The sequence below is a fragment of the Odocoileus virginianus genome, unplaced genomic scaffold, assembly GCF_023699985.2.
Source record: "Odocoileus virginianus isolate 20LAN1187 ecotype Illinois unplaced genomic scaffold, Ovbor_1.2 Unplaced_Scaffold_12, whole genome shotgun sequence".
NCBI lineage: Eukaryota > Metazoa > Chordata > Mammalia > Artiodactyla > Cervidae > Odocoileus > Odocoileus virginianus.
Window position 1 is genome coordinate 1579448 of NW_027224274.1, and position 26419 is coordinate 1605866.

The 26419-nt window shown below is 42.2% G+C and overlaps 1 protein-coding gene across 5 annotated transcripts in view; it reads left to right on the forward strand.

The window, feature by feature from the left end:
- ILDR2 (immunoglobulin like domain containing receptor 2) overlaps positions 1 to 26419 on the forward strand; it is a 65675-nt gene that overhangs the window by 13908 nt on the left and 25348 nt on the right. For all 5 annotated transcript variants that reach the window (XM_070462740.1, XM_070462737.1, XM_070462739.1 and 2 more), the window contains exons 2-3: positions 6382 to 6714; positions 7734 to 7853. In XM_070462740.1, coding sequence (XP_070318841.1) covers positions 6382 to 6714; positions 7734 to 7853 — 453 coding nt within the window. The remainder of the gene's footprint in view (positions 1 to 6381; positions 6715 to 7733; positions 7854 to 26419) is intronic.

A 26419-nucleotide genomic window follows, 5' to 3' on the forward strand; every position in this document is an offset into this window, starting at 1 on the left:
AGTAAGCTCCGGGAGTTGGTGATGGACAGGGAAGCCTGGCGTGCTGCAGTCCACGGGGTCGCAAAGAGTCAGACACGACTGAGTGACTGAACTGAACTGAAATCCACCAAATCCTTGTCGTTGCCCTCAGGGACCTTAGAGTTAGAAACCAAGTTTATATTGAATTGTTCAAGATCAGAAGCTGGTCTTTTAAATTTATTTCCCCAGAACTTAACACTGTATTTTAAAACATGTTTTTGAATGAATTTGAGTTAGATAGTCAAGGGCAGCTTTCCTGAAGATCAGGGGCACAGTATAAACTGGAAGAATGGTCTGGTGATCCAAGAATGATGACTCCTTCTTTTGCAAATATAGAAAACCACCTATAATCTTCAATCTTCAATATATCATCTGGTGCTTCTTTTGGTCAGGAATCCTAATTTTTACAGATATGTTCTATATAGTATGATCCCTCACTTGACTTACCTTCTTTTTCTGTCTTTTGCTGTCTTCTCTAAGCAGTCTCCTTCCAGTTTTGGGGGATACTTATTTTGTAGCATGAAACATGGATTCTTCCCATACTTCTGTAAATGTCTTTATAAGAGCTTCAAAACACAAATCCTTTTTGGTGTCAGTGCCCAGGTTCTGAGTCCCAGCTTTCCCACTGTGCCAGTGTCTGCTTCTCATGTATGTGCATGCCCTAAACTCAGTGCTTCTCTCTGTCCACCTCCCAGAAACACGGGAATAACATGTTTATAATAAAAGAATGGAAAACATCTTAGTCTGCCTGGAACAAGTGTGGGGCCAAATCATGGAGAAAATCTTACATGCCATGTCAAGGCATTTGGACCTTATCCTGGAAGGAATGGGGAATCTTTTGAGCCTTAAAGCAGGAGACTGTCTTTTCTGAAAGAATATTCTAGATATAAAAAATGTGGGGAGTGCACCGGGCTGGAAGTAGGGAGACCACTGAAGAGGCTATTATAAAACCAAGAAGGTAATGAGGACTTTAGTAAGAGCTGTGGGCCCAGTCTAGGTTTGGGGCTTCCCTGGTGGCCCAGTGGTAAAGAATCCATCTGCCAATGCAGGAGATCCAGGTTTGATCCCTGGGTTGGGAAGATCCCCTGGAGAAGGAAATGGCAGCCTACTCCAGTATTCTTGCCTGGGAAATCCCATGGCCAGAGGAGCCTCATAGGCTATAGTCCATGGTGTTGCAAAAGTGTCAAACACAACTTAGTGACTAAACAACAATAAAAGCCTAGCTTCAAATCTGTCACTTGCTAACCCTCATGTGTTAGGCAAGATACATACATTCTCTGAGAATCAGTTTCTTTATCTATAAAATGGATGTAATGATAATATCTACTTTATAGGATTTTTTTGAGAGAATTAAGATACTACATGAATGACACTTAACACAATTTCTAATATATAGTAATTCTTTCACAATTATTTCCTGGTATGAGGACTAGAAACCTGATTTATTCCCACTGGGAATGACTGTAGGAATAGAAAAGAGTCAAATTGGAGAAAGATTTGGAATTAGTGACAACTGAAAGTGGGTAGAGACAGAGAGGAAATGATCAAAGCTTTAATTTCTATCTGCAATGACAGAACAAGGGCTGTACTGGCAAAAGAGCTACAAAGACAAGGAAGATCAGTCTATAAGCAAGAGTTGAGGTGGGAAAAGAGAAAGTGATGTATGTTTAATTTGAATAAAGAAAGTGAAGTCGCTCAGTCACGTCTTACTCTTTGCGACCCCATGGACTGTAGCCTACCAAGCTCCTCTGTCCATGGAATTTTCCAGGCAAGAGCACTGGAGTGGGTTGCCATTTCCTTCTCCAGGAGGTCTTCCTGACCCAGGGATTGAACCCAGGTTTCCCGCATTATAGGCAGAAGCTTTACCATCTGAGCCACCAGGGAAATTCTGTTTAATTTGAAGTATCTGTTCAACATGCAGAGGCGGTTTCATGAAGTTGAGGGTCTGAGACATAACTGGTAGTTAGAAACATGGGAGAATAAGATTTCTTAGATCAAATGCACAGGTGAACATTACAAAATGGCTGAAAAATTCAGTTTATTTACCTGGCACTCAAAGATGTTCTTATTAGCCTGTGTAGACCAGCATAAGAAGTACTAGGTTTTGACATCTGACGGGTGGTGACATAGAAAAACAAAAAAATCTATAAGAGGTGGGACTCGAGTTCAGGACACTAACCTAGCCCCAAGGCAGATCTCCCGGGAACTAGAGTCAGAGGGAGTGTTCCCAGGCCTAAACCTCAGTGTCCATAGGAGACCGCCAGTCTTGGTCTTCATCCAGACTTGCTATGACTCTGAGGGACCTGATCTGGGATAGGAGTGGGGATGCCCTGAGAGGTGTTTTTTGAAGTTGAGTGAATAGCAACTTTACAATTTCAGATATAGATCAGTCATGTGTGAGTCTATTGGAAACAAAACCTAGTCCTCAGGAGAAGGGCCTTATATCAGGGCCCAAGCAAGCAGGGCTGGATCTCAGGACAAGGCTTTGGTCCCAGCCGATTGCAAGCCAGGTGGAAACACAGCCTATTATAAACATGGACTGAAGGAAAGACATGTGGCTCAGTGGGTGTGGGAATTGCAGCCCTCACCCAGAACCCAGGATTAGGGCCAGAAGAGCAGTTCTAGGCCTCACCCTCCAGTGGAAATGGGGTATCTGACAGGGTTGGCCAGGACAGGCTTGGGACCTGGGTGGCGTTTATCCTACAGTTTTGAGGCTTCTAGAGCTCATGCAGGGATTGACTTTTTTAGCTTTCTAACTCTTCACTCTGGCCCTAAAATGTTCAATAAACTGACATTTCCTTGAAATTCCTAATTCTGTCCTCTCCAGCTATCCAGATGTATCCCTAGCTTAGATTCCCAGGATTTCCATTATCCCTGCATATGTAGAAATGTCTGTGTATGTGCCCACACACTCAGCGGTGCCCTGCTTCCAACTGCTAGAAGGTGTGAATGCAACTGTGCTGTGCACCCATCATTGTTGAATACAGAATTGCCCAGTCTGCAGTCACTATTCCTTTGCAGTTTCTGCCCATTCTGCCCTGTAACTCACACCTTTGTGCTCACCTAGCTCTAGGTTAAATGGCTTTACAGAAGTCAACAGATTGTTATTGACAGCAGCAGCAACAACTACATTTATTGAGTGCTTACTTTACATTAGTATTATCCTAAATGCTTAGGATAAAATCTTATTTCACCCTGAAACAACTCCACAAAATACTTATTATTATTCTGATTTTACCAGTAAGGAAACCGAAACTCCTAAGAGGAGTAATCTGCTGCAAGTCATGCAGCTAGGAAGTGGCAAGACTTGGATTCTAAATGAGGACTCGCTCTAAAATCCATGCCTTTCACTATTGTGCTATAAAGAGGCAAATGTTTCTGAAAACATATTCTTTATTCTTTGGAAAACGAGCTTATGTGTATGTCACAAGAAACATACACATAAACTGAGTTGATTAACCTCTGTTAATAATTAAGGGAGTCCACGATTTAAAAAATAATAATTAATGGTGTCCCATGGCTTGGTCAAGTGGTTAATCTCATTAACAGAGAACAGAGCTGAGAAGGAGGTTATTCTTCGTAATCATCTAATGAAGAAAACCCTATAGTTAACCCTTCCCCCAACACTTTTTGTGCTGCACCTGCCTCCTTTGCTGGTTTCATTCATCCTGGAAGAGCTAGGAAATATTTCATTTCCCAAATAGAGCCTGAATAGGTAGCAGAGAAGAAAGGTGGTTGGTCAACAGCCAGCACTGTGATTGGTCGATACCTGTGATTGGTCATCCAGCCTCAGCAACTGCTCACTGAAGTCATTTCACCTCTCTGTCCCGTTTGTTACCTGGAAAATCAGACTGTGAATAAGGATTTAAAGAATTACAAGGTTAAAAATTAATGCGATAGAATTCAAGGAGAAACTGTAAATACACACACACACACACACACACACACACACACGTCTTTTCCTCATCTAGATGTGTGAGTTGGGAAGAACAGAATCAGTGACACCAGCATTTGGGGGTGATGGAGGGAAGCAGCAGGGCCTAGGAGGTTCTTTTTTGAGCTTCCAGATGGGAATTATCTTCCCCTTGATGGCACTGATCTACATAATCTGGCTATAATCAAACCTTTTGGTGATGAATGGTCATCAAGATTCAAGAGCCTCTGAATGGGAGTCAAGGGGAAGGGCAGGAAAGGTGAGGGAGGGCTCTCATTTGAGATGTACTATCTCTGGGTCATGGTCAAGGTGCTCTGAAAGAGTCCTCTCTCTGCAGGCACCCAGAGAGATAAGGTTTAACAACTCTGTTGAGTTAAGGAATATGAGGCTTATTTTACAGGTGAAGGTTGCTTAAGAAACTTCATTTAGGCCTTACCATTAGTGTGTAGCCAGATGAGATTCAAAGCCTTATCTCTTTGATTCCAATGCTCTTTTACTATACTATGCTGTTAATGTCATTTAAACATAAATGTGAAATCCTAGAAATTGTCATATTAATAGTCATTCATTCATTTACTTGCCCATTCCTTTATTTATTCTATAGTAGCTATCCAGCACTTAAGGTTCAAACACTAAATCTTAAATACTCTGCTGTATTCACTTCCCAATTCCATAGGATGCAGAAACCTTTTCTTCCTAACAGGAATTAAAACCTAGTTTTCACAGTGCTTTTATGGAAGAGAGGCACTAGTCTGGAAATCAGAAGTGAGTACAAATATGGTGTCTTGCCCTTGTTGAGCGAGCTATAAAGCTATTATTCATGACTCTATAGAGTCATGAATAAATGCATATTCAGGTTGTGAGAGTGAGTTCGCTTTGTGGGATGTCATCGTGACCATGGGCAGTAATGAAGGACAGTAGGCCCTCCTAGGAAGCTAGTCCTTCTGCCTCTGAAGTCCACCTGCAATTCTAGGGTAAAACTCTTTGCCTCAAGCTACCTGAAAGTGGCTTGGCAGCCTCTTGGTTTCACCTCTGGACCTTTTTATCCTATCTTTCTATTCATATTCCTTTTTTTTGCTTCTCATCATGATTCTGCTTCTGTTTCGAAGCAGAATTAGATCAAGCTAGAAACTCTTAACTCTCCCAGTAACCTGAAGAAGTTATGTTCTCTTTGTCTGGAGTTTCTAGACCTTATCATTGAGTTCATAGAAGCCCTTTGCCTCTCAAACACTCCCCTGGGTTTTCATTCATAGCAACTTCCCTCTCTTTCTTGGACACCAAGCTTCAAATTGATCTTTGTAACCACTTAAACTTCTCATCTGCTTTCTAGTCTCCCCCCACCTCTTTTTGGATCACCTTCAAAGCTTTTGAACTTGGTCTACTGCTTTTGATCTGAAATTCTCCATTTCTCTCAAAGCCTTCTTTCCCCCTTAATCTCTGTCTCCTTTGCTTGGTCACCAGCTAGAAGGGAAGTCACTTCCTCCTAAATTCATACTTCCTGGATTCATTGTCCTCATTTATCAAACAGTTTATAGTGTCTATGGGCTTCAGGAGCTAGGACAGCTAAATAAGACATGTTACTTACTTGACCTGACAAGTCTGATGGCGTGAAAATAAGAACTTGCGAAATTGTTATAGTAAATGTCTGGCGGAGAATGCTGGGGACGCTATGGCACAAAGGAGGAAGTGATAAATAGATTGACTGGTCAGAGAAGGCTTGACAAGAAGCCTTTGAACTGTGTTTTAAAAGATGAGGAAGAGTTTCCCAGGAAGATAAGTGAGGGAAAAGCTTTCCATAAACAAGAAACATTATGTGCCAAGATCTAGAGGTGTGATATAGCACATCCCACTCAGGGAAACTGTTAGTTTTGTGTCCTCTGAGGTTGATACTCAAACAGAGGTGCTGCAAGAAGTGAGGCTCAGGAGGAATTAGACAATGAAGCACCTTAAATGCCTTGGTGAGAACTTTGGGTTTTGTTCTAAAGGCCGTGGAGGATGAGTGAAGGATTTTGAGAAGGAGATTTAGAAAGATAACCTAAAAAAAAAAAGATAACCTGAGCTTATAGCAAGAAGAATGGACACATGTGGGCAACTGCAGGTGGAGAGACCAGACAAGAGATTATTGCAAAATTATAGGCAAAAAATGAGGAGAACATGCATGGAAGCAGTGGTAGTGGGGTTAAAGAGGGGGATGGAAATATTAAAGATGTGAAGAGGTCACGTTGACATGACTTTGTGACCAACTGGGTATTAGGAATGAGTGCAGGTTTCTGGACAGGGCACCCAGGTAGATATTGTGTTATTCATTGTGATGGAGAAAACAAGGTGAGGGACAGGAGAGGAAGGTAAGGCAGAGGGGCATGCCTGTGTAGCGTGAGGTGAGGCCCAGGATCCAGACGCTCTGTGGACGTCTCCGTTCTGTCTTGCAGCCGCGGCTGAAGGCCTCCAGGTCACAGTGCCCGACAAGAGGAAGGTGGCCATGCTTTTCCAGCCCGCTGTGCTGCATTGCCGCTTCTCCACGTCCTCCCGCCAGCCGGCGGTCGTCCAGTGGAAGTTCAAGTCCTACTGCCAGGATCGCGTCGGGGAGTCCCTGGGCATGTCATCTCCACGGGCCCAGTCTCTCAGTAAAAGAAACCTGGAGTGGGACCCTTACTTGGATTGCTTAGACAGCAGGAGGACTGTTCGAGTGGTAGCTTCTAAACAGGGCTCGACTGTGACCCTGGGAGATTTCTACAGGGGCAGAGAGATCACGATTGTTCACGGTAATAATGCCTCTGTTTTTAAGGAATGGGAGGGAGGGTGGGTTCATTCTTCACAGGTGCAAGAGGATGTCAGCCGTGCACCCTTTCAGTCTCTCAAGACTTTGATTTTATGGGAGATGATAGCATCATGAGCTTGACCTTTAGTCTGATAATAGATTATCAGCACTGAATTGCAATGGGTCCTAGTGAAAGTGTTCTCAGTCAAATACTTTACACCTGACACCAGCCTTTATTGCCCTTGACTCAGAAAGTAAACTTCCCTAAGAAGTTCTCTGCTGGGAAAGGGATGATGTGTCTAAGGGCAGAGCCAGGTCAGTGCACGGCCCAAGTCCCAGGCAGTTTTGCATCTGTTCCACTCTTTCTCCTGGTCCCTAAAGCTTTGGAGAAGAGAAGGTCCAAAGTCTGGTATGACCTACTTGATATTGGAATTTTGAAGAACTCCTGTGAACCTGTCTTGGACTTCCCTGGCGGCTCAGATGGTGAAGACTCTGCCTGCAATGCAGGAAACCCGAGTTCCATTTCTGGGTTGGGAAGATCCCCTGGAGAAGGAAATGGCAAACCTCTCCAGTATTCTTGCCTGGAAAATCCCATGGACAGAAGAGCCTGGCAGGCTACAGTCCATGGGGTTGCAAAGAATCAGATATGACTGAGTGACTTAACACTTTTCACTTCCTGTGAACTCAGCTTATTTCCAGGAGTCCAGGTTAATTCTGGGATTTACTTGGTTTTCAGGGACCTCTGTAAGCCTGGTTGAAAGCAAGTGTTCTATTCCTGAAACCAGCCTGCAACTAGACCAGTTTCTGGGTGTGAATTCTCTCGCCTTAGGGATGCTAGTTTTTACTATTGCTTTGTTGTTTGTTTGTTTTCAGTAAAGCAAACATCACGTCAGCCACCATTCAGGTAAAAAAATAGAACATTGCAGACACCCAGAAGCACCCCACTTTCACCCACCCTCTGTTGCTCACTGTTTTCTTCAAAGGACAGAATTTAGAACCAGGTCCTTCTCTTTGTGATAACAGATGCAGATCTTCAAATTGGAAAACTCATGTGGGGAGACAGCGGACTGTATTACTGCATCATCACCACCCCTGATGACCTGGAGGGCAAGAATGAGGATTCCGTGGAGGTACTGGTGCTGGGTAGGTGACAGCCCTCAGCAATATTTTCATCTTAGCCCGCTTGCACTGCTTCTTCTTCTCACTTCTCCCTGCATGTATCAACAGGTGGCACACACAGGCTTTATCTTTGGTGCACAAACTGATTTTAGAATATGGTCTCTATGAGCAGTAGCTGTATTTGTTATATTTTGTTTCTTGGCTGCTATGATCCCCTTTTTCGCATTGCCTAAATGTTTCTTCTGCTTTCTTAGTTTTTTTCTCCTCCTTTCCACTTGTACCTTTAACCCTGATTTCTTTCTGCTTATTCTTTACATATGCTACTAGTGAGGAAAATGCCAGACACCTTTGAAGCAGGGTAGAGACAGGAATTCACTGGTGTATTAGGATCTCTTGAGGCCTTTGGGAATCTTTTCCCATCATTCAATTATCTCCCCTTAAGGCAATCCTAAGGAAAGATGGCTGTGCACTTTTAGTAATAAAAGGTACCCAGTGAAAAGAGCTCTGGGGTAGACCTACTAGTGTTTAATTGCAGGGCAAATTTCTTGAAAGCTAAAAGTGCCTGAATTAGTCTCAAAGCAAATATAATCTAATCCTTATTAATATTAATTCCCTCAGAAATGAAAACTCATTACTTTTGGCTACTGTTCTCTTTTGTGGATTAGAAGAATGTCAGTAGGAAATGACCTCCTTGTATGAAACTGAAGAACTGAGCACATATTTCATGCTCTATAAATGTTAGTTGAACAAGAAAATTGGAATAAAACATACAGAAATTAAGAAACAACATTAACTGTAGGATAAAATGTATGTCCTTGAAGTGATTTTCAAAAGAAATTACATTTTTTGTAGCTTCTAAGAAACCAGGTGATAACAATTTGGGGCCATAAATAAGGTGCTTTCTTTTAGGGCAAATAAAATTAAAGGTTAATTTTTACCTGCTGTGAGAAATTCAGTGCCCAGGGAGAAAATGGAATTTTCTGCTTAAAATTTTTAGTTTTACTCTATCATGACTGGCAAATCAGGTTTACTGTTGCCTTAATTTTACAGTTTACAAAATGGACTGAGGTAACTATTAATTATTAACCCTTTAATAATAATCAATGAATTGATGCTTTCAAATTGTGGTGCTGGAGAAAACTCTTGAGTCCCTTGGACTGCAAGGAGATCAAACCAGTCAATCCTAAAGGAAATCGACCCTGAATATTCATTGGAAGGACTGATGTTGAAGCTCCAATACACTGAGCACCTGATGTGAAGAGCCGAGGCTTGGGGAGAGACCCTTATGCTGGGAAAGGCTGAAGGCAAGAGGAGAAGGGCGCAGCAGAGGGTGAGACAGTTAGGTGCCATCACTGACTCAAAGTGCATGAATCTGAGCAAAATCTGGGAGACAGTGAAGGACAGAGGAGCCTGGCATGCTGCAATGAATGACTGCCGTGATCTCTAAAAGAATGGGAAATATGACATATATTCAAAAGGGAATAAAAATGTAAACGGTTTATATTGACATTGTAAAAGACTACAGGACAGTCAGATTCAGGATCTGCTCTGACTCTGTAAATCTGTAGGAAATAAAAAGATAAATTTCTGCCTAATAACACAACTCTAATGGTCCAGTTTGAAGGAACAAGCGGCTCATTGAGCCTGCAATTAGCTAATTGTGAACACAAGTTATTTGGCCAGTGCAGCCATTTGCAGCAAAGTAATTGCTTGTGAAGGAAAAGGAGGCCAGGTAAAAACCACTTGAAGTAATTTGGTCCCAGTTCTGCAAATGTGGGGAAATAATAGAGTGAAAGCCTTGTCACTAGAGGATATGCTGAAGTATATGAAGGGCATTCCTCTGGTTTGAAACATGCAGGGTAACTTGCGCAAAGATGCTATCCTCAGGACCAAAAGTGGGATGAAAGGAAGGGTCAGCAATGATGGGACAAAAGATAAGAAAAATTAGTGTTATCCAAAAAAGGGATCAGAAAGACCAAATGTGGATGCTGCAAATCAGAGAGAAGCAGCACATTTGTGAGATAAACAGATACACAGTGGAGTTCGTAGGGAGGAGAAACACGTCATTCTGCTATTGTTGTGGTTTAGTCGCTAAGTTGTGTCCGACTCTTTTGCAACCCCATGGACTGTAGCTCACCAGGCTCCTCTGTCCATGAGATTTCCCAGGCAAGAATACTGGAGTCTGTTGCCATTTCCTTCTCCAGGGGATCTTCCTGACCCAGGGATCGAACCCGGGACTCCTGCTGCTTCTCCTGCATGTCAGGCAGATTCTTTTCCACTGAGCCACTGGGGAAGCCAGTATCCCACATTAATTAGAAATGTTCAAAGCATGGTAAATTTGCCATGTAAACATTTTAGGGCAACACTGGTTGTGTTACTTAATTAAAGGTGTTAGTCTGAAATCTAGGAGAATTTTCTGAATGCAGTATTTACTTTCCAAATGCAACATTCTGAATCTTCTTGGTCTTGAAACCCCATTATGGAATTTTTCAAAATATTGTCACAGTTTTAAAAATTCTAATTATTTAGTGGTTATATCCTGCAGGCCTGTTCATGAGGTATTCTTTTTATGTGAGACCAAGAGAGCAGCCTGATTTCTGAAGTCAACCTCAAGGAGATAAAGACCTCAGTAGGAAGAAAATGGTCCACAGTGTGCTGACTACAACTGTCATGAGCCACTTGCGGTCACTGAACTTACTATGAGGAATAGTTGGAGGAACTGGGAGGATTTGGTCTTCTGAAAGAGGACTTGGGAAAGGGAGCATGGGAAGTCTCTCCAGATTTCTGAAGTGAAATTGTGTAGGAGAGATTGGAAACTTACCCTATGTAGCTAGGTAAAACTAGAGCCAGGAGTGGAGTCTGTCTCAGGATAAAGAAAGGACTGTTAACAATTGGAGAGACATCTGAAGATGCAGTGTTCTTAGGAGTATTAATTTCTATGTCCTTAAGAAGGTAGAAGATTTCTTTTGAGTTATTGTATCAGGTATTTATAGGAAAAGGTGTTCAACTCACTTATTTTTTAGCTTTATTTCAAATTTAAAATTATTGGTTTAAAAAGTAGATGAATATGAGTGATGTGACTACTCTGATAAATGAGAAAATGACTTCCCGGTAATTCAGTCTTCATGACAGAGATAAAAGGGTTACAAGTTGCTCACAAGAACATGCAGGATAGCATTCACTCAAAAGGAAGCCAGTGGGGATGCACTGTGGTCTTCTGTGGTAGGTCAGTGTTAAAAGAACTGATTCCACAAGAATAAGAGTAAACCTGATGCAGGCTTGTAGGAACTGGAATGAGCTCTTCTTAGAGGATGATCACAGCATGAGGAATAGAAAACTGTAGAATTTCAGATGACCAATTAGTAAGGGAGATAGTTAAAGGAATAAATCAGAGGCAAAGTTAAGAAGAATTTGTTTTTTTTCATTATACTCGCAAAGGTAAAGTGGGAAAAGTTAATGGAGCAAGGTTATGAAGTGTCTTATATGTCAGACTAAGAACTTTGTGTTCCATCTGAAGACTTTGGGGAGCCAGTGAAGAAGCCATCACAGAGCAATGAAATTAGATTTCAGGATCAGAATAAAAGTAGCAGGGTAGACAATACATTAGAGAGGATCAGTTATGGGGTACTGCAGCAGCATGCGTGAAAGGGCATGAGATTCTGGACCAGAGTAATGAACTGAGAACAGACAGCATGGAAACATTTCTGAGAGGGAAGTGATGGATTCTGAGAGAGAGGAATGAGTCCAAAGGACACCGTGATTTATAGTTAACTGGGTAGCCAACTGTTCTGTCAACCAAGAGAGAGGCTACAGATTGGAAACCAGGTTAGAGAGGCAGGAGAATGAGTTTGGTTCTTAATACATGGAATGTGAGATGTCTTGATGACAATTAGAAATATGGTCTGGAATTCAGTGGAAAAACAGGGATTAGAGATAATAGATTTGAGAGTCATGAATGATAGTCACAACCATGAAAGAATAGATGAGTCACCCAAAAAGATTATATAAAGTGAAAAGGGCCAAGGACAGAACCTTATCAGTCTTATATTCTAGTCTGACTTCATGTGAGTGGTGACATTGGTACTGCGTGTATATTTGTCTTAATTTCCCTTACAACACTGGGCCCTTCTCAGTAGCACTGGAACATGAGTTCTTCAATGGCCAGGACCAGTTCTCATTCATCTATTTGCACTGGTTTGCAGAGTCTCTAGAATAAAGAAGTTTAAGTGAATGTTTTTGTAAATGATAAATGGGCAGAATCTGTAACTAATACTTACTTTGTACGTCTTAAATATTAGTCAATGCTGAGTATGTATTTGTTGACTTATGAAGTGTTAATACAATAAATGTTTACAGTCTCAAGTGAGATATAACATCGTTTAATCTCATTGGTCATGATTCTTTATCTAGGTATTTAAATTTTTCCTAGTGACAGAACCATCAGGAAATATGGTTGAAGCCACAATACCACACAACCTGTCTATATTACGAAGCTATAGAATTCTCCCTGGCATCAATCATGTTTTCAACAATGTAACTGCTGCTTTAGGTAATGGTTTTTACTTGTCCCAGATTTGCTTTAGTGCTTCATTTCATTTCTCAGTGAAACGGCCTATAATCATTAACCTAAGCCCTCACTTCAAAGACATAGTTGTCCTTGTCTGCACTGCGTCCTCCCCACTGAGTATGACCTACCTTCTTTCCCCATACATCTGAACCATCTACGAATTGCTGCTGATGCTTCTTTCAGAGGTTCAGAAATATCCAAAGATGTGATTTAGAGAAATGTGAGGATAACCGCTGATTCACCATTAAACTCAAACACTATACTGAACACTTTGTTATCTCTCTTTGATGATTCAGAAGGTAGAGTCATTCTGAAGAAATGCACGTGGTGTTTAGGGTGCCTTGAGATGATAGTGACAGGAACCTTAGAAATATTTAGATATGTTTCGGATCGTAGGGCCATACCAGCAGACAGTTACAGAAGGTGGAAGTGTCCAGAAAATCTGCAACCCTGAGATTAGACATTGGTCTAGGATCAGGAACAATCTGTTTATAACCTGGAACCATGCCACTGTTTGGATAGGAATAAAGTCCCCCTGGGCAGCTCCAGCTGGCAGGAAAAGGACTTCACCATTCAGGAAGCCTCAAGTAGGGAAGTTGCTATTTTAAAATCTAAAGGCAGCTCGCCTTGTTCTTACTTCTTTCTATGCACAATGTAAGGGCCTGACCCCTTCTTTCTGATGTCTCATGTGATAGCTTGTTTTTTAAGGGCAAAAATAAAAAAGGAGGGAAAGGGCCCCAGTAAAAATATGGCGCAATGAACACTTGTGCCTCTGGACTGAGAAAAGAATAACAGTACATGAGCCTGTTTTATGAGCATGTTTCAACATGGAACAGGTTCTCTTGCCTGGGTTATCAGGATAAACAAGATGGCTTTAGCATCCTTTCTATAATTTTGACTTTATCTAAAATATCCACAAATTGCAGAATTAATTCTCTATATAGGGTGATGCCCAAATCCTGCTGTCCTGTTTTGTTTAATACTGCTTCTGTTTTAGGGAAAGTGATACCTCTTTGTTATAAAAACCAAACAAAACAGAAAACACAAGAGAAGAAAATATCTTTTAAAAAATTCACCACCCAGAGCTAACTATTGTGTTCTTCAGAACTCTTTTAATTGCAAGGCATAGATTCTCAAACTGTCTTAGGGGAACTTTTTGGCTTACTGCTGCTGCTAAGTCACGTCAGTTGTGTCCGACTCTGTGCGACCCCATAGACGGCAGCCCACCAGGCTCCCGTCCCTGGGATTCTCCAGGCAAGAATACTGGAGGGGGTTGCCATTTCCTTCTCCAGTGCATGAAAGTGAAGAGTGAAAGTGAAGTTGCTCAGTTGTGTCAGACTCTTTGCAACCCCATGGACTGTATCCTGCCAGGCTCTTCCATCCATGGGATTTTCCAGGCAAGAGTACCGGACTGGGTTGCCATTTCTTTCTCCATGGGATCTTCCTGACCCAGGGATCAAACCTGGGTTTCCAGCATTGCAGGCAGACTCTTTACCGTAACCAGTAAGTCCAAGGGTGTTCCTAACTTCAAGCCTGGCTGAGTTCCAGTGTCCAGATTATGTTTTAAATATCTCCATCTCCTCTGTGTTAGACTCATTCTCCAGCAGGCTGTCTCCAAATGTGACCCCTAGCAGATCTTTAACACCTTTGATCTCAACTGCCTCTCTCCACAGTGTAGCCGAAGTCCCATTGTTGGGGGTGGGCTGTGCGTTCTGAGAGGAATATAGGGTACCACCAACCCCCAATGAACCATATGAATTGAAGGGAAAAGGAGTAGCTTCATAAAGAGAAATGGACATTTGTTTCCAAATGAAGAAGAAAAGAATGCCAGGCGGGCAAAAACACACACTGTTAATATTTTGTGGAATTCATCAATTTCTGCTGCTTTTTAGGCCAAATGCAATGCTATTCCAGGAGGCTAGAAATAGGCTTGCTCCCAGCAGGTCCTTGTGAGTAGGCGCTAAGTTGGAATTGATTCTTCCCTGTGAAGGTAATGCAGCAGAATTACCTATGTTTTCCTGTCATGCTTCTATTTTTCCTTCCATCTCCTCCTGTGATTTATCCTGAAGTACAGTACATATTACCTCGACAAGAGGTGGAGAAACAGGCATGCATTAAATTAAAAAAAAATCAAATTATTCACATTACTGTGCCTGAAATTGTTATTCTGGTCTAAAATCAACTTTTTGGCCTACTAGCATTAAAAAGCCATTAAGAACATAATGAGAAATCAGGGAATTCTAGGGAGTGACATCTCAGAACTAGTGATCCACTTTAGGGATTTTTGATAGGAGTCTGTTTCTATAGCTGTGCAGAAATACTCAGGCACTCACCCCCTCTGTCTGCGCTGCCTCAATTTGAATCCCGTTGTACTCCCCCCCCACCCCATTAGTTCTGGCTGTTTAGAAAGATTACCTGTTGCCAAGACTCCCCCTCCCCCTTCTCTTCCTCGCTGCCAGCCCATGCTGCTAACCAAGGAGATTTGCCGATTAGAAGGGCTTCAGCTCAGAGAGTTCCCATGGCAACAGACTCCTCAGAGGTCTTTGTTGCCTGCTAAAACTTTGATCTCTGAGAGTGGCTGCTGCTGTTTCTCTCTAAGATTTACAAACAGAGGAAGAGGAGAAAAGAATTGGAGGAGAAGAAAAGTTTACTCCTGGCCAGAAGGAGAGAAGGAATTAATTACAGCCACGCTCTAGCCATAAATCTGGAGGTTACTCCTTTGGAACATCTTCCATTTGGGCCATTCCTACATTTCCATTTGTAGACTTGATTATATTTCAGCTATCTTGGTTTCAAATGAAAAACTTAAAGTGGAGTTGATTCCTCTTGGAAGGTGGACCTATCCTATCCATCTTCAGATTTCCATAAGAGTCAAGATAACTGCTCCGGCTGCCATGAAAGCGGAGACACAGAACTAATATCGGGAGTGAGCTTTTTAGGACCCATATCCACTGGCTTTTCTCCCAGCCCTCTCTCTTAATTCTGGCCTACTCTGTCCCGAGCTTACCTACCTGCCTCTGTTGATCTTGGTTTTGAGAAGAACCAGAGTAATGTGTTGAAGGAGTGGAGAAGAAGGAAGAGGCAGAAAAGTCAGCCAGGCATCAATAAGAAGTTGATTCTGTTTAATGGCTGTCAGTGAGCCTTCTACCATCTGAGGAGTGGAGTGGGGTTTGTGGTTGCTCCAGCGACTGGGGTTCATGCATTTCACTCTTTGCAAGAAGCCTCTGATGGCCTTCACAAGCACAACCTTGTTCTTTGATGAGCATCATGGAATGGAGTCAGTTTTGCTTCAAGTGTGACTTGTTTTTGCACTATGATTTAACTTTGAACCAGTCTTTTTTGCATACTATGTCCCTAACACAGGGAGGATACAAAATAAATAAAAGGCACTGTTCTGTCCCTATATAAATTACCATCTTTTGATAAAGATAAGTATTATATTTCTGAGGCAATGAGAGAACAATACAAGAAAAGTTAAAAGGTGTATTGATATTAAATATCTAGGCTACTGATTCACAAGAGGGTACACTTTTGCCCCCCAGAAGATATGTGGCAATATTTGGAAACATTTGGTCGTCACAGCTTGTGGGATGCTATGGCATCTAGTGGATAGAAACCAAGGAGACTGCTGAATATCCCACAATGCACAGAACAGTCCTCCCACCTCCAACAAAGGATTATCTGTCCCCACGTGTGAATAGTGCTAAAGTTGCAAAACCCTGATCTTGATCAAACGTCAATCTGGATACTGGATAAGGTCCACTGTGAAGAGCATGGGCTTTGGCGGGGGGGAGGGGGGGGGTCACATTTATGTGGATTCAGTGCAGCCATGTAACCTTTAATAACTAAATGTTGAGTCATGGTCTCCTTATCTGTAAAAATGAGGTAGGAAAAACAAAAGTTAACATGGAAAACCTATGCGAGGATTAAATAGCACAGAACACAAACTCAGTAAATGTCAGTTCGGGGCTTCCCTGGTGGCTAAGCAGTAAAGAGTCCGCCTGCAATGCAGGAGACTTGGGTTGGGAAGTTTGATCCTTGGGTTGGGAAGATCCCCTGGAGAAGGACATGGCGATTCACTCTCCAGTATTCTTGCCTGGGAAAGCCCATGGACGGAAGAGCCTGGCGGGCTACAGACGGGGGTCACCAAAGAGGCGGACACAACTGAATGACTAAACAGCAACGACGAGATGTCAGTTTCCTTCTACTTCTTCCGTCCCCCACGTCTCATTTGCAGTGTGGCACCCCCCTCTGAGGGAACACTCTTTAGGGACTTCTGTGTCCCAGAGAGCCGATTTTCCTTTAGCCTGTTCCCTAGGCAGAGGCTTTTAATGAGCCATCTGAATGGGCGATCCTGTCACTAATAGGTTCATGTTTTTCCCGATGACATCTGTGCGGCGCTGTGCAGTGGCGACCCGAATCAGCCCCGTAGGAATCTTCCTGCTAGTGGGTTTCAGGGTATTCTGTCCCAGCATGCACTCTTTTGGTTGCTATGTTTTGGTAGCTGTTGAAAGCCCCTGTTTGTCAGTTAAATACAGTGTTTGCTATCTGACCTACATACAAGGATTAGGTCATACAAGCCACTCGATGAAGGCTGGATGGGTTTGGGGAACACTTAAGACTTGGATTAGGATCTGGATGGACTTGGAAAGACCTTAGATAGGACAACCTTATAATTTCTTGTCTAAATTAGGATACTCTTGAGAGTAAAAAGGGGAGATTTTAAGTTTTAAGTAACTAATATCAAGACAACAGACATACAGGTGTGATGATCATCCCACATTTAGACATGATCACCAGGAAGGTTTTTTTTTTCTTTTTTGATTATAGAGAACAGAAGGGCCAGAGGAGCTGGGAGCAAATTAGTTTCAGCCCACCTTCACCTGCTGACCCCAGGATGTTAGCAGGCGTTCTAATTAGGGAGCCTCTGGGTGTGCACCAGCTTCCCTGGTAGCTCCTGCCAATCCTGGAGACCCTGGGTCGGGAAGATCCCCCGGAGCAGGGAATGACAACTCACTCCAATATTCTTGCCCGTTGAATTCCATGGATGGAGGAGCCTGGCGGGCTACAGTCCACGCGGTCACCAAGAGTCTGACGCCACTGAGCGACTAACACTTTCACTTTTACAGGACTGTGTACATCTCCATCCATTTACTAGAAGCAAGCAAAGAGGTGGTGGTTTGCGGTGCTGCTTGTTCACTGAAAAAATGTGTGCGAAGATTTCTGAAGGGTAAAGGGCGCTTAGGCCCTTCACTGCCCTGGGTTGTTAAGAGAATAAACGAAGGCTGGAAGGCACGCACTGCCTCCTCTCACCCACAGCCACCGGCCCGAGCTGTGACTGCTGTCCCCTCCCCGCTTCTTCCGTCGAAGCCTTTCTCCCGCCTCACTATTTTTGCTTCACTTGTTGCTCGTCGCTGTGGGAGGAAGCGGGGCCTTCAATCAGTGCGCATTCCTGAAGCCCGCGGTTGCCGTGGATACCCGGGCGGGAGCCGGAGCAGCTGGGGCGGCTCGCCTGGCGCATTGTAGTCCGGGCGGCCGGCGGCGGCCAGCGCGCTAAGCTGGTGCGCGTGAGCGCGGGGCCGGGCCGGCGGAGGGCAGGCTCTGGGGCCCCGCGGGGAGTGGGCGCCTCCGAGAGTCGGCTCAGCTCTGGAAAGAAAGAATGGCAGGCCTTGGAAGTCGGTCAGCAGACAGTGATGGCATTTTTCTCCAAAGCCAGCTGCCGCTATTGGAGTGTGCCGCTTTTCGTTCACGAGGGGATAGTGCCTCTGAGTTTGCTCTGGGAAATGACCAATGCTCAAGCCCCTCACACTGAAAGGAGGCTGGCCATGGAGGAAAGGGCAGGGCTCTGACCACCCAAGGCCTATTAAGTTGTGTGCCCCTGCGGTCAGCCTCGGACATTCTGGGCTGTTTTGCTTAAGGAAACTAGCCATTTTGATACCTTCGCATCTGTGGTATCTGTGCTGGTCTGATGGATGAACCACAGTGAAATCAGGAAATCACACTGGGCACCAAGAAACTCAATTTCCTTCTTCCATTAAATCCCACGCTCCTCCATCTCCTTTTGGAGTCAAATCTACCTGTCTTCAGCATTTTTTCGTCTCATGCCAAGTTGAGCATGCTATATTACTAATAATACCTTTGCATCTGTTCACTCTAAGACTGGGGAGCTGGATCACTATAGCACTTTGCAAAGACAGTGCTTCACAGTCATTTTTATTATTACTTTTAGTAGTTTGTAGCAGCACAGTGAATACCTTTTAATTAGCTCATACTGTGTTATGTATTCAGTAATCATTTTCTGGTCACAACTTTAAAAGGTGTTGAATTGTTAACCATCTCCAGTCCAAAAATTATACTTGAGTTATGTAAGTAGAGCAATAATGCCACAAACACAGATTTCTGCATTGCTCATTGCAAAGACTAGAAATGCTTCACATCTCTAACATTTCTAAATTTAGAATAAGCAAAGCTTGAGGCAGAGTGAGATATTGGGAAAAATGCAAGAATACTGGTGAGTAGACTCAGGTTATACTCCTGGTTTGATTATTAGTCAGCTATGTGATTTTGGGTAAGATTTTTAAGCTCCCTGAACCTCAGGTTGTTGAAAAGATGAAATGGATTATGGATTAGATGACCTCTGAAATCCTTTCTAGCAATACAGTCTGATTCTAGAACTCTGTGTGACTAGAAGTCAGTGCCTTAGGCTAAGCTTACAACCACTGCCAAAAAGCCTAAAGCATTTATTAACAGTTAATTGCAGATAGTCTGATATTAGTCATTTTGTGGAGAGAATTCAATGTCAGAATTACTCCCTATAATTTGAAGTGAACTAAAATGAAAGGGACACAAAAAGAAAAAATACACACATGAAATGCTTACATAGTTTAAAAATACATATAAAAGAGAAGCTATGTCCACATTTGTGATGCATAATCATAAACTGTATATATTGAATGCATGGTTGCCATGGGAATATAGAATAAGAACAGATGCGTGTGCCCTTGGGATATTTCCAATTTGAGGGGATTGCAAATAGTCATAGAAACAACTTTAAACTTTAAAGGACCAGAGAAAAACATCTGCTCTTCTCAGAGACTTAGGAGAGAAACATTCTGGAGGGTTAGGAGCTGAGACAGTAGGGGTGGATATAGTACATCACTGAAAAGGGATCCAGGGAATCTTAGGAAAGCTTGGAAATATGGTGAACCCCAGATGTGCATTAAGCAGAAGGGGAAAGGAGGGAACCTCAAGGATATGGGGAAGAAAAACATCCTTGATTATCCTGAATAGAAGGTTCATTTTATAATATATTGGCAGACCCAAGCAGGACTCCAAGTTAGTACATTTCAGAGAAATGGATGGAGGTATCTATGTTGTCAGCAGTTTTGGCATCACATGGACGAAAGGAAGTACTGTTTTCCCTTTTCATAAGTTCCAGTGCATAACATAATGTGTCTTATTATTACTTATTAATGTGTCTTATAATTACTTAATCAAGTAATTAAGTAGCAGATCTAAAAATCTGAAAACAAGTTTGTCCTACATCTAGAACTTCTGTACCTTCCATTGTACTTCAAAGGCTTAGAACAGAACTTGGATTTAAGTTTTAAGACTAGAGACAAAAACCAATTTGGGGAGCATATTGAATCTCTCTGTAATAATTGCCTTGAAAATACCTTAGCCTGGTGGCTTTCAACTTGTAGGGCTGGGGTAGGGTAGTGCTTCACTTCCCTGAGATGGCAAGATGGCATTTGGGGATATTTCAGTGACCTGAAGATCTTCCTGACATTGACCCCTGAGTTCAGGGCTGCTAAATATTCTCCAGTACATAGCATAGTGCTGAATGAATGGGCAGTTACTTCAGATTCTCATTGCGAGCCCATTTCCATCTGGGATGGATAAAGGCACTATGGTAAGCAGTAAATCAGAAGTCTAGCATAGAAAACTGGGGATTTGCTGCTGGGAGAACGTCAAGGTCCTGACGGGTAAGGTGTCTCCTGGTGCCAGGCTCTTAGGGATGCCGCACAGACACAGTCCCTGCCCCAGAGAGGTTTCCATCCTGCTAGTGGAGAAACCTGTAAAGGAATCACTGCAGCCAAGATGTGTTCTCATGAAGGTGTGTACAGTGGTCATCAGGAGCATGGAGGAGGATGTACCCTCTCAGAGCAGTATTCTTAGAGGACTCTGTCAGAACATATTTCAGAGTTTTGTAGACTGTGTGTGGTATGGATTTGAGAGAAGCAGAAGTTCATTAGCTAGTTATCTTAGTAAAGAAGGTAAGTACATCCTACATTGAGGACCTGACCAGCCAAGAAAAAGGGATTAGAACCTTGGGGAGATGTTACCAGGACATGGTCTGTTGTAAATATATAAAAATAATGCCATGGGTAGGAGAAGAGTGGGAAACCAGGCAAGGATTGTGTCTCTGAGGGAAGGCCTCATGACTAGCGGGAACCTGGTGTCAAAAATGCCCCCCAAAAGCTGATGAAAACGTGGAATTTGGCAGGAAGATAGTCCTTTGACCTTGGTAAGTCACATGGCACAGAAGTAGATAAGTAAAGCTGAGTTCTTAACCTCACACTGTTGGACAAGCTGCGTGGGCAAGTGTGTGACTTTCAAGCATAGGGATCGTGTCTTCTTCTCTGTGTCTCCACCTGGCACAATACACATTTCTTTATTGATTGAATGAATGAATTGGAGACATTCCAAAAATGAGCTTGTTCTCAGGAATATGTACCAAGAGTTTAGTTGGGGATAACTTCAAGCTGTCAGTGGCAGAGAACAGCTGAAATGGGAAATTATACAGTTAAAATCTGTAAGTTATTTTATTCACAATGATTGTTTTCTGCCCTCATCATTCAACACAAAATATGTGACTGTTTTGGGCTGTGAGGTTTCTGATGGGATGGTATGGTATGAGACTGGCACATGGATATGTGCATTACAAACTATCAGTATGCTTGATTCATTTGGTCTATTCATGTGGAAGTTTCTTTAAAATAATGGATTCTGCAAGGTTAAGGGAAAACTGAGTGCTTACATGAAAACTATTTTCTACTCATTACTTGAGCTGAAAAGAGTAAAGGTGGCCTTCTATTTGCAGGGTCTGTTCTCTGTCCTTTTCTTAAAGTAACTTCTAATTGCCACTCTTTAACTGAATTCTAGAAGAATGACAGTGATTCACAAGTGTTAGTAAAGTGCGGTGGAAATCTGGAATGTATTTACTGCAGTTGTTCGGACTCTCAAAGATCAAACCTTCATTGGATGTGATAGGATAGAAGAGAATGGGAAGAAAAGTTAGAGCATTTCTAACTGACAACAGCATTTCTTAGAAATTGTTAAGCAAGAAGCTGAAAGCAAAATGACTTTCAGAAATATAGGATTTCAGTATAAATCCACTTTTTAAAATGCCTTTAGCTCCAGGAAAATATAGGTCATGGTATAAAAGCCAGAGAGCTTTTCTCTCTGTTCCCCTCTTCTCCCTACTGTTGACATACCATAGTGGTATTATCAGCTATCCCCAAACTCCTACTATGTTCTGAATTTTGAAGACATTTAATTTTACCCACTTTCCTGCCAAATTCTGTCACTCACACCACCCTGGGGCTGACACTGCATGGGTGCATTATGGGAAGGCTTTATCGTCTTCTGAAACTTCAGCTTTTGGCTGTTGCTTCAGGGAGAATGAGAAGCCTGATGCATGTCTCTCTGTTGGAGTGACAAGTTTTGTGAACCTCCTGTCCATATTTCTTATTGTAAGTTTTTTAATTACATATATAAAGAAATCTAAAAAATGAAAGCCCCTTCATTGTTCTTCCATGATGCCCATTCCAGCTCCCCAGAAATAAGGGCTAACAACTTGGTGCTGTTGCTTTCAGATTTCAATTTGAACTTAGTGCCTAGAGCTTATATTCACTAACATTCTGTGTGTAGAAGTAGTGTCAGAACACCATCAAGATGTTTTAAACAGTCTCTGGGGGAAACCCAGCTATTGTGTTTTATCCCTCATAATTATATCTGTGTTGATAGCTCAGTTGGTAAAGAATCTGCCTGCAATGCAGGAGACCCCGGTTCGATTCCTGGGTCAGGAAGATCCACTGGAGAAGGGATAGGCTACCCACTCCAGTATTCTTGGGCTTCCCTTGTAGCTCAGCTGGTAAAGAATCCACCTGCAATGTGGGAGACCTGGGTTCGATCCCTGGGTTGGGAAGATCCCCTGGAGAAGGGAAAGGCTACCCACTCCAGTATTCTGGCCTGGAGAATTCCATGGACTTTGTAGTCCATGGGGTCACAAAGAGTCAGACACGTCAGAGTGGCTTTCACTTTCACTTTCATATATATCCCTCAGTGATTGCAAGCACATGATCTCTAGGTTTTATAGCCCCCAAACATATTTTGTATGTCTTGCCCAGTGATTTTCAACAATCTATGAATCAGTTGCCAACATCTGAAAATCAGGATTTTTTACATAAAAATCTGAGGTCTGGCTAATCTTGAAAAATAGGAAGATTTGCAACCTTGAAGACACATTTCTGTGAGGTAACAATTGTCTAGAGGTAGGCAGAAGCAGCCCCTACAGACACAATATGCTGCATGCCATACCCTTAACTGCTGTTGGTTGTATTACAGAAGGGCATCTGCGCTTGTTTGCATTACCTACTGGTCCATATAAATATACAGAGTTGAGTTTGCAACTCTAATCACTAAGTATCAGATTTGAGAGCAGAGAATGTTGTGGATAGGGTGACCATATAAATAATTGTCCAAATTAGAAGACTTTGAAATTAAAAAGGGGTGTTCTTAATTATACCAGGCATAAACCAGAACTATCCTAGACAAACCAAGATGTATGGTCTCCCTATATATGGATCTCTTCCTTCAACTACTTCATTTGACTAATGAGAAAACTGGATCCTAGAGAGAGGAAGGAATTTGCCTGTTAACGGTCAGCAAGTAAACTCATGGCAAAGTTGCCTTCATTACCCTGATTCCCAGTCCCCTGCTTTCTCTAGTAGAACATGCTCTATATAATAGGTGTGAGCACCATAGCCTCCTTCAATTTTTTATAGTTAATGATTTTATATTTATAGTTAATGATTATCACATAGCTAATTTTCTGTGAGAAACTGTATACAAATCAATAGCTTGTATCATCGGTAACGTTTCTATTATGAATGTAATTAATGATTTGGGTTACAGCACATAAAAGGATGTTTAAAACATTGGTAGGCTTGAGAACTAGAGAGTAAACACAATAAATGTCTCATTTTACTAGACACAATAAGAGATATATTTAGAAGTGCTAATTGTGCATATTAAAAAAAAAACTCTTAAGTAAGTACCTGATAACTGTCTTGATAAAAAGCAAAGTATATTGACTTTTTGATCATTGGCTATCACCTGGTAATTAATACTAATTATTCCTTTAAGAGATGTCTAAGATCCTAAATTCCCAAATCCTTGACCACCTGTCTACTACCTTGTTGATTTCCAAGAAATATTTGTCCACAGAACACTCCATCCGAGACCAGTGGATGCTCTTAATCACTTGCTTGGACTTGAGCCCCATATGTGCGTCTCTCATGGGGAGCTGGACTGGACCACATGGAAGCTTTACCGTTACCTCTCAGCCTTCCATGGAGGCTGAGGCCAAAGGCTAGTCAGAGAACTCTCCTTCACGATGCCACTTTCCAGTGACTACTTGGCCCCAACTTGTCTTTCCAAGAGACCTTGCAAGCAGCAGGCTACTCTTACCACGTCAGCTGCGCAAGAAGGAAACCCTTCCTGCCAAAACCTAACGCAGAGCTAACCTAGGGGCCCACTCTGTGCTTCCTTTTCCTTGGAATGTACTCTGGTCCTGACTAACTTTTCAAACGTGGGACCATGCAGGAGACATGACCGGGATACATTTCACTACACTGGCCTTGTACCGTTGAGGAGAGCCAAGAAAAACAAAGCGAGCAAAGAGTCTTCTCACCTGACTCCCTTACACCTTACCGCTGCTGCGTCTTCCTCTAGTCCTGGAAGAGCTCCTCATTTCTTTGACTTTTGTCAGAGCTGCTTTTCTGTGGAGTGATTTGATAGAGGAGAGGATCAGTGACCAACTATGTCCTTTAGACTCAAAATATAAGCCGCATACATGGGTAACTTTTTCTTTAACACACCTCAACAGGAAAAGTTGTCTTCTAAGCGAGCCAAAGAGACCAGATGCCTGGAGTTGTGCTTTGTAATAGAGATGTGTGGTCACCGAGCCTTTGAAGCCTTAATATTTTGGCTACACTGATACAAGTGAAAATATTATGAAGCTAATTTCATCTTTTTTAAAATTTAAACAGCATACATTTTTATTTACAACAAAGCCAATTGAAAGAGCTACAAAAGGAAATCTTTCAAACAAAACACAAATTTACCAAGATAGTACTTATTTTCAACAAACATATTTTTCTATAATATAACTGTTTACAGAGTTTTTCATATGAATTGTTTCATCCCTCCTCCCCTAGAACGGTGTGTACAGTATGCAATCCTTTCCCTAAATGATGGGGGGTAGGGTGGATAGAATGTACAGATGCATACATACAGGATGCTTCTATAGGCATGAGACATCTCTAAAAGGATTCACAGAAACTCATAACAATGGTCACCTCTAGAGATGTGTCCTGAGAAGCTGGGGTCAGAAGTGAGAAGCCTACTTGGCACTGCATGCCATTTTATACCTTTTAAATGTTGAATTACATGAATGCAGTTTTAATTTTAACAAAAATGGGATCATACTATACACTGTATTATAATCTCTGTTATATGATGTTACAGCATCTTTCCTCAACATTCCCTCATGTATAGATTCTATGTCTCAGCTGTATGGCTCTCACAATTCTGTTAGTAAAGATATAACAACCTTGTGTCCTCCCACCAAACTAGTCCAGTCATTTGGATTCTCACTGGCAATTCCATCAGGCTTCCTTCGACATATCCTGAATCATATACTTACTCTGTGCCGGGCCCTGGTGGCTCAGATGGTGGAGAACCTGACTGCAGTGCCGGAGACCCAGGTTCAATCTTTGGGTTGGGAAGATTCCCCTGGAGAAGATAATGGCCGTCCACTCCAGTATTATTGCCTGGAGAATTCCATGGAGACGCAGATTTAGACACAACTGAGCAACTAACGCTTTAACCTTTCACTTTGTGCCAGGCACTATACTATATATATACATGTATACATATATATATATATAATATATAATAAATGTACCACTCATTGAGTCCTATCAACAATTCTATGAGGCAGGTACCATGAATATGCCCATTTTATAAAATTTAAAACACAAAACTGAGGCTTAGAAAGATTAAATAACTTGTCTAAGGTCATAAGGTCACATATTCTAAAATCCATGCTCTTTTAACTTCTTTTCGTCCTAGATTGAACCCATTCGATCTAGGAGAGACAAGTCTCTGAGACTGAGTTTGTTAGTTCCTTAATTGATCTCAAAGCAGCAGCGTTGCTTGCATACATTTTTATGTGGTCTCAACAGTGAGGAAAAGAATGGTGAACCGGGCACTCCATCACACAAGATAAGTCCACAACACTAATAATCCTTCTCTGCCACAGCTGATGAAAATTATGCATAGCACATTTTACATTACAAATTACAAAAGTCTCTAAAGTATATGTGCTTGTGAAAAACATATCGAACAGTCCATTCAGTTAATACACAAACAGTAATTACAATATTAAAAATTTTAAAACATACCTATGTACAAAGTTGGGGCTTCCCAGGTGGCACTAGTGATAAATAGCCAACCTGATGGCAGATTTGATCCCTGGATCAGGAAATGGAAACCCACCCCAGGATTCTTGCCTGGAGAATTCCAAGGACAGAGGAGCCTGACAGGCTACACTCCACAGGGTCTCAAAGAGTTGGACACGACTGAAGTGACTTAGTATGAACCTGTGTACAAAGTTAGTTGTTCCAACAGTAGGGTCAATGATCCATGTAGGATTGCCAGTTAAGACACCTTTTTT